A 9,423-nucleotide genomic window follows, 5' to 3' on the forward strand; every position below is an offset into this window, starting at 1 on the left:
GAACCTATCAAAGGGTTTTCTGGGGGTAGAAGTGTGTGACTTGCCCAAGTTCACCCATTGGGTTTCCATGGCCAAGCTGGGAATGAAACCTGGACTGGAAGTCGTAGTCCAATGGTCAACCACTTCACCATGCTGGGTCTGTTTAAGGAATCAAAATAGCAAATACATTTATTTATTTATTTATTTATTTGATTTATATCCTGCCTTTCTCCCAAAATTGGACCCAAAGTGTACCTCCCGGAGGATTGGGGGGGGGGGGAGTGTTTCCCCAGTTTTAACCCCCTTCCTCATTTTTTTTCACCATTAGGATAATAGTGGCTACACAGAAAGCTGCACAATTTCCACCCTGTCAGACATTATTTCATGATGGAATCACTTGCTGGATTACCTGAGAAAGTAGTCATCATCATTTGATAAATAAGAAGCATTAGTTTGAATAAATCCTCATAGATTTAGATGTATCTACCTTATTTTTACCCCATTCTGTTTATGTACTTTGGGAGGAGTGTGGATGGAATTGGAGTAACCCCTTTTAACCCTGTCTGATTCTGATTTCTGAGATGTTTAAGGTCCTCTGGGCTGTTTGCTACCAGTCAGATTGTGTTAATTTTATGTTGGAAAGAAAGACACGCATGGTGTCATTTTTAATCATCCCGGGAATGAAATTCCTGAAATATATTCTTCCTCATTTATGCTGAGCTGAGATTCATAGACTCCCTATTCAACCATAATTGGGGTTTCAAACCATTGAGTTGCTGATTGCATGTGATGGTAATTTGGTTGGGCAGTTCTGTTTGATACTCTGGGCACTTAATCTGGTTGTCTTCATTGACCTTCTTCCTCTCCTGTCAAATAATAACACAATATAGGAAGAACACAAGAAGAGTCTAGCTAGGTCAAACCAAAGGCCAAGCTACTCCACCATATCCTCTTTCCCAGAATATCCAACAAGAAGCCCACAAGGAGGACATGAAGGCAATAGCCATCTTCTACTGTTGTTCTAGTATTTAGAAATATGCTGTCCTTGGTCCTGGAAGCAGTATATAACTACTGTGACTCATAGCCATTGATAGCCTTATCCTCACTAAATTTGTCATTAATTGCCTGGTACAAATGGTGCAGAAGCACCGTCCTTGGGCCAAAACTAGGGCTGGGGAGTGCACAGCATCTGCATGCTCTCCAGCCCTAGTTTGTATGAACGGTGCCATTTTGGAAGTGCATGCATGCATTGCCTCCACACGAAACGGAGCTCCTTTGTCCTGTCGGGGTGTCCGGGGGCATGAAGCCCCATGGATACCTCTATCCAATCCATGGAGAAGTGGCATTTTGCCACTTCTCCATGGCATGGAAAAGCGCCGGGTTGGGGTTGCAGGGGCTGCCGGTGAGGCTGCCCTGCCTCTAACCCAGCAAGAAAAGGGGTGGCTGCAGATGTTAAGTTGCTGGCCCTGACTACATCTCATCAAAGCAATGCCCATATTTTAGAGAAGACCACTAACTGTGCTGGCTAGAGCAGATGGGAATTGCAGTTTTGACACCTTGAGAGCTGCACATCATCCAGGCTGTCATAGTTTAATTATTATTATTATTATTATTATTATTATTATTATTATTATTATTATTATGTACTTTTAACTTGAATCTGACTTATGGGAACACTATCATAGGGCTTTCTTGGCAAGATTTTTTCAGAGGAGGTTCCCCATTGTTATTATTAATGTTTATTTATAAAGCACTGTAAGTTTGCACACTTTATAAATAAACTTTAATAATAATAATAATGAGAAACCTCCTCTGAATAAATCTTACCAAGAAAGCCCTATGATAGGGTTTCTATAAGTCAGATTCAAGTTAAAAGTACATAATAACAACAAAAAATTAAACTATGACAGCATGGATAATTGCTGTCCTCAGAGGCTAAAAAGTGTGACTTCTCTAAGGTCACCCAGTAGGTTTCCGTGGCTGAATGGGGATTCAAACCCTGGCCTCCCAGAGTCATAATCTTTTTTTTTTTAATTTGTAATTTTGTCTTTATTAAATTATTTTAACATATATACAATCTTGCATATACCCCATTCCCTACTCCCCCCCTCCCACACGTCTTGATAGAGTTTAGAATCAGTACACTGTTTACAATTAGTACCTACTATTTAATGTTAGGGATTTAATTACATTATTGACTTCATTGTACTCCGTATTCCCTTTAACCTTCTCAAGCAGGATTTCCCAATCCAAATTCCAAGCTTCTATTTTCCTTTCTCAAGCATATTTTAATCTTCTCTCACTAATAATATCAAACAACAAGTTATCTGCTACTTATCTACCTTGGTCAAGTTCCAATTTTTACTTTCTTTCCATCCTGATGCTATCACAGCCTGTGTTGCTTTTAATATATACTTTATTGCTTTCTCTTCATTATTCTTCAGTCCCTTGTTCTTCAAATTTAATGTTATACAATTCTCTTTGCTCAAATGAACATTCTTGCCTATAATTTTATTAATCTCTCTTATCACTTCACTCAAAAACCTACGAACACACGGACAATCCCACTACATATGCATGTAAAAACCCTTGGACCCAACACAGTGCCAACATTTAGCTGATAAATTTTTATTGAAAAGTGCTAATTGAGAAGGAGTCCTCAAAGTTAAAGTCATAATCTAGCAGTTAGACCATGGTGATTCCCACATTTTATTTATGAATCACCATAGTAATGAGGGACTTAATGTATAGTTGTGACAGTCTTTGGTTATATTATGAGCAATGAGGAGTGGGAGGAGTAGCCAGAAGATCAACAGCCCTTTTACACTGTAGAGTTATAGAACTGTGATTTCCCCTTTAACTGGAAACTTGGGGTTTGCAGTTTAGGGAGAGGGATTTAGAATTCTCAACCAGGGAACCTCAGTGCCTCACCAAACTACAGACCCCAGGATTGCATAGGATGAAATCATGACAGTTAAAATGGAATCATTGTGCTATAATTTTGTTGTGTGAAAGGGCCCCAAGAATGGATTCACCACTCCTGTGGTGACAGGTGGCAGATTCACCATCTACTCCTGTTATGGAGAAAGCTATCTTCTGCCAAAGGGCTCAGGGAGAGAAATTGCATTGAAAAGCTTTTGATTCCAGTCCTAAACTACTTGCTCATGAACATGTCCCAGAATGATGTAATGGCCATTGTACTCCACTATGATTCTTCCTCTTGTTCTTTTATAGCTGGCAGAAATTCATGGTGTTCCTCGTGGGCTTTATGATGGACCAGTACATGATGTCATAGTAACTGCTAAAGCTGTGGCACCAACACCTACTTCAAGAATAGCTACCTGTTCAGGCAAAATACAGGTTCCTGCAATCCGTAATCTACATCAGTCAGGCTTCAGCCTGTCAGGTAAGTTTATTTTATGGGTAAAATAAACAGCAATGTGAGGTATGTAAAGAGCATTCTGACTATCCAAGAAGGAGCAGAGCTTGGAAAAGTTAGTTTTCAGGGCTACACAGTCCAGAATCCTTCAGAATCTGAGGGCTGTAGTCCAAAATACTAAACTATGACAAAGAGCATAGATTTTGCTAAGAAACTGAAACTTGGATTTCATTCTAATTTACATTCTGGTGTTAACTTGAGGCTGTTAAATCCTGCTGAGCTCAAAAGGACATATGAATTAGTAGCAGGCTTCATATGACTACATTATGTACAGTTAATTTAACATGGTTATTTAAGACTTTTAAAAGTAATTTACTTAAAAAAGTAAGAAAGAGGGAGAGAAACTCTAACCATATTTCTAATATAGGCATGGGTGAAATGCAGCCGATGAGCTGCATGCAGCACCCTAGGGATGTTTTGGGGGTAAAGAAAATACTTTTATCTCAAGGGTAAAGAAAATACCCAAAGAAAATACTCAATCCCTCCTCCAAACAGCCTCTAGGAAGCATGAGGACATTTTGCTGTGTTTTTGACTCCCCCCTCCCAGCCAGTGTAGGTTCAGAAAAGACTTTTTTTAAAAACAGGAGGTGACTTTCATTCACTTCTTGGTGTTAAAAAACAACAACTAATATGGCTCAGGAGACCCAAACTATGGCAAATATGCCCCCCAAATCCTTAGAGCATGTTTTGAGGAAAATTTGATAGGGGGTGGGGTGCACTCTGCCCCCCCCCCCAAAAAAAAAAAAAAACTCCTGGAGAGGTTATATATATTGCTGGGAGATACTGGCTATCCTATATACTTGGTGAGGTACTTTGAATTCTCTAGTCCCGTACCATGATTGGTGGAGTGGCTTCAGTGCTGGATTTTGCATGACTCTGGAGATCAAGGTTCAATCCACCACTGAGCCATAAAAACCATTGGGTGACCTTGGGAAAGTCTCATACCTCAGTGGAAAGCAATGGCAAACCTCCTGTGAACATATTTTTGCCAAGAAAAAACCCTGATAGGGTCACCATAAGTCAGAAATGATTTGAAGGCACACAACAACAACAACAACTCCCCATAATTACAAAATTAGAGCTCTCTGGCAGAACGTTCTACAAATCTCAACAATCCATAGGATTGAGCCATGGGAATTAAGAGTAGTATCAAAATCATGTGGTTTGGTTACATCCCAGGTATGATAGATTTTGGGAAACAGTTGCTCAACTGGTGAGCCAGTGAGGGGCAAAGGGAAACCAACCAAGAAGTGAAACAGTGGGTATGAAATACCTATTCATGCCAACTGGAGATAGGCTGCCTCATGCAGTAATGAAGTGAAGCTATTTCACAAGGCCTAGTGGGGAATTTAAAAACCATAACCATGGATGGGACCTGTGTCCTGCTCTTCTTATCTTGATGTCTCTGTACTGATGAAGAAGGACTAAACCAAGGCATAATGTGCTTTAAAACTTTGCTAGAACCAGGAACTGTGGCTGAGATCTTACATGACATGCCAGAGTGAAAACTGGAAATAGTTCTTGTCCTTTTTTGGAGTTTGCAGAAGAAGAAATTGCAGGAGAAGGAATTTATTGTTATCTGGTTGCATGACAAGCAACAGCTGCTGAAGTTTCCTTTTCTACAGAACCATTAAGGGGACAATGACTCTCTGCAGGTCTCAGTCTTGTTTAAAACAGTATACTTTGGGGGGGGGGGTAGCTCTTCTCGACACTAGCTGTCTGCAGGACCTTGCAGACTACAGGTTTTTAAAAATGGATGATTAAAGAAGGTGACTTTAAGTATAAATGATGTAGAAAGATTAAGTGATTTTGCAGCAACAAAAGGGGGGAGGATTGTTTCTTTATTTCATTATTCAAAAGACAGAAAAAGATAGCAGCAGGAACCAACAGAATAGTCTATACTCAATGCAAGCTCAAAGTAAAAGAGGGGGAAAACCAACACTGAAGGTAAAAACCCTTCTCCTAACCAAGGGGGGTTGAGCTAAACGTAAGATACCTTCCTCACCATTGGCTGTGTGGGCTTCCACCTCTGATATAGTGCAATGAGTTTATGGTATAAACAGCTGTAATTACTCTGACTCCTCTTAGTAAGGTAATTGGAAACACGTGAGTTCAACATCCAAAGGCTCACACAACTTCCGTCCCAGTTTTGGAGAATAAACCCACAAGCATGTTTTGATCACTGAACCCATGTTTTGATCCTTGAACAACAGTTTGAAATTTTTAGTCCCTTTATAGGTTCTTGTTGGTAGGATTAATTCTCACTCTTTATGCCATTATTCATATGGGTTTGCTGCAATTATTCTGAATAGCATAATATTTACCCTCCATTCAGGCATGAAACTCCAAAGGTGTTTTAATCTTCTTCTAATCCTGAAGTGCTTAGCTATTAAGGGCTGTCCAAGAATACCTTTGGATTGAGTCCAGCCAGTTAAGTACTTTCAGATGTCATTAATTGCAACGTGGGAGGTTAAGCATTAACTTCCACCTGCCCTAAAAAGTGCTTTAGCTTTTTCAGTTTTTCATATGCCAGTGAAACTGTTAGATACGTGATGTTGAGATCCAGCATCATGAACACAGCCTGGCAGCATCCTGACCTAAGCATTTTCAAGGTGCTGCAGATCAGGCTCTGGGGAATGATGTCTGCAGTGACTGCTCAGTTGCTGTGCACATCAAGGACAGGCAGCAACTCTTTCCCTCAGTCTGTCTCACAACCAGGAGAGTACTGCATTCCCCATGAGGCCCTGCCCACAACACCTTGGAAATGCTTTTGGTCATGATGCTGCCAGGCTAAAAGATGTGGTTGTGGGGGGATCACATTTGGTTATTAATGACTTTAAATGTGAATCCCTCAATTTAAGATCTTATTAATGCTGAGCATGATGTCAACCAGTGTCTTTTATTATTCACTCCTATCATATTATCACAGCTCCGTTTCTAAATCTGATGTGATTCCAGTTATACTTGGCAAAATTTTCCTCAGTACTTTCTGAGTTACATTATCTCAGTTTGACACCCAACAAGGAAAAGGAAAAATGAGACTCAGTCGACCCTAATTCCTTTGTTACATAGTCTAGAATCCTGTTGGTGGTTTTCCAGTCATTGCAGAAAGAGGTATTCAGTACCTCTTTGCACAGTGAAGTCATCTCCAACACAACAGATCTTTTCAGCACCAAAACATGCCCTCCACAGTCAGTGTCCAATGGAGGATGGATACACATGGGGAAAAAATAACAAATATCATCCAACAAGTCTCCATAAGTTTCAGCAAGAAGGCCATCAACTTGCTGGAAATCCAGGAGGATGACATCTCTTCTTTACTCTCAGCTGTAGAACAGCAGTCAAATGCTAGCCAGGTGCTCTTCCCCGTCCTTTGTGCACTACTTGGCCACAAGGATACGTTAAAGTCCCGAAAAAGTCTTTTGCACTGTAAAGGTTAAGGGTCGTTCAACAGTGGTACACTGGTGGAGTTATATACTTTGTCACCATGGTACAGGATTTTAGCTATCAATATATTTAATCCTGTGCAAATCTCTTAAGAAATCAACCTTATCTGGTTCAATGGGCATATAGGTTGCAATATATAGAAATAAACCTATATAAATGTACTTCTAATGAAATTTCTATGGACATGTAAGCACTGTAGCTATGGTGTAGCTATGAATTCTAGTCCAACCCCCACAATCATCACTTACCAGGAAGCAGCTACTATGATCAATGGGGGCCCATTCCTTTGTCACTCAAGAAGCAGCTGGCTGCTTTTTCACCCTCTCCAGTGAGCAATCTCCACTGTGATGGGCAATAACAGGACCCTGTTGCAATTCCTGTTTGTACTAGACTATCTGCCAGGTGCTTCCCAATTGATTTGGAATGGACCCCCCCCCCCCCCATTGATCACAGCAGCTGCTTTCTAGGAAGTGAGAATTGGGGGACTTACACAGTGACTACATAGGGATCATGAATACGTAACAGTCACAAGTGCGTAACTCTACATTATGCATTCATGACTGCCTTAAAGGATTCTGGCTTATGGTATTGTCCATGCAATTTGTGTATCTCTCACATAATCATAATAGTGGGACAGTTGGATCAGTAAATGCATTTCCTGATGTGCTTATTCATAGAGATTTACTTACATATCTGTTCTTCTAGGATCTCAAGCAGATGATCATGTTGCAAGACGCACTGCACAGAAGATTATTGCACCCCCAGGCGGACGCTCCAATATCACATCTCTGTCTTAATAATTCAGGATTTGATTATTCTGAATTAACCTTGATTATTACTGATTGGCCACACTTCGCTGCATTTAAACCTTTTAAAAGTCCTATAGCTTAAATCTGCTCCTGTTGAATTCAGTGGGACTTAAAAGTACTTATCGCTGGCTAATTTGTGGCCTTGATTTTTATCGAGGCAGATGGATTAGGGAGCTGAATTTAATAATTCCTTTTAAATTATCAGTAATTCTTAAAAGCCTCTGCCTTCTCTACACTCCCCAAGTACCTCTTCCTATATGACCAAGTGTTCATAAAGTGAAATTGCCAAGAACTTTTTAACGTTGATTTTGGATATTCTATACTGCCAGTTCAAAGGGCTTGGATGGGAGTGTACCCCATAGGAATACGATTTTACTTCTTACTCAGGATAAAAATTCCCCACTGTTCTTCTTGTAGGTAAAAATAAATACACCCATTCCCCATATACAGATACCCTCAAGTATTATAAATACATCTTCAAAGTTGCAGCAAATCTTCAGAGGCCTGCATGTTAATGTGTGAAGTTCTAATGAAGTACTTTTGAATTGTGTTCAGCTGAACTAGCTATGGACACTATCAGACAGAGACAAGCATCCTGAAAATGTGATTAAAACATAATAGCATGATCGGATGGTAGATTATCACACCCCCACACGCTTCTCCCATTGGTGTCCTGTGCGTAAACTGTAATGGACACATCTTTGGGTAATAATGACTGTTTACGCATGGAACAGGAATGGGAGAAGCTCGTGGGGGTGTGATAATCTTCCCCCCAATTGCACTATTACCACATTTTAATCATGTTTTCATTATGTTTGCCTCCTGTGTGATAGAGTCCTGTGTCTTAAGTTACAACAAAGACATATTTATATATTTTGGTTCAGAGTCTTTCTATTAGTGATCCATGCTATTTCTCTAATAATGACTTTTACTAGGAATGACCCTTGTACTATTTTAACACAAACAACTTATTCCTAGTTTTTGGGGTTTTTGTTTAATTGAGAAGATCTACCCAGATAATTCTGAATACTCAACTTCCTTGCTACCATACAAAGATAATGTGATTTGTTTACCTTAACCATAGAAGTTGTTTATCAGAATGCCTAAACCTTGGTTAAGGGTTACCTGGGAGATTGAAAGATGAAAACATGATTTGAAGTGGGTTTTGAAACCATGGTTTGGGTTAACCATGCTTAAGTAATACTTCAGCACCAAATAAACTGTGATTAAAAACATTTTGCAAGATAACAAGCAGGTTTCTCTTTTAATTTCTCTTAACCTGCTTAACCAAGTCACTGTTCCACTATACAGTTGCACTCTAAACCAGGATAAGGCAAAAAACCATGGCTAGTGCTAACCATGGTTAGGTGCTATGTCTACACTTGCCTTATAGGCTTCAAACACGCTGCCAACATCATCCTAACAATTAGGACTCCTTCATCTAGTAGATTGCTGTAAGGAAATTTCTTAAAATTTTACATTTGCAGTGTACCAGTAACCATATAGCAAGCCACAGGTAGCATATGACAGACTTTGGCGGGATACAGACCGCCGCTTTGCGGCGGTCTCCCGCCGGCGCCATTTGCTCCGCGAGGGAGCCGCAGCAGCCAAACCGCGCGGCTCCCGCGCGGAGCAAAAAAGAAGCTCCATTTCGGAGCTTCTTTTTGCGGCGCCTTTATGATGTCGCGAGGCGCCTGGCGCGGACTCGCGACGTCATAGGCGCCGCGACACGTACGGACGCTCAGCGTC

General features: G+C 40.5%; 1 protein-coding gene across 2 annotated transcripts in view; it reads left to right on the top strand.

Annotated features, from left to right (window-relative positions):
- DPYSL4 (dihydropyrimidinase like 4) overlaps positions 1–9,204 on the top strand; it is a 49,440-nt gene extending 40,236 nt beyond the window's left edge. For both annotated transcript variants that reach the window (XM_089510205.1, XM_089510206.1), the window contains exons 13-14: positions 3,214–3,385; positions 7,571–9,204. In XM_089510205.1, coding sequence (XP_089366331.1) covers positions 3,214–3,385; positions 7,571–7,662 — 264 coding nt within the window. In that variant the 3' untranslated portion in view covers positions 7,663–9,204. The remainder of the gene's footprint in view (positions 1–3,213; positions 3,386–7,570) is intronic.
- Positions 9,205–9,423: the final 219 nt, after the last annotated feature.

The sequence above is a fragment of the Sceloporus occidentalis genome, unplaced genomic scaffold (assembly GCF_023333645.1).
Source record: "Sceloporus occidentalis isolate IW3139 unplaced genomic scaffold, rSceOcc1.0.p SCAF_2, whole genome shotgun sequence".
Taxonomy (NCBI): Eukaryota; Metazoa; Chordata; class Lepidosauria; order Squamata; family Phrynosomatidae; genus Sceloporus; species Sceloporus occidentalis.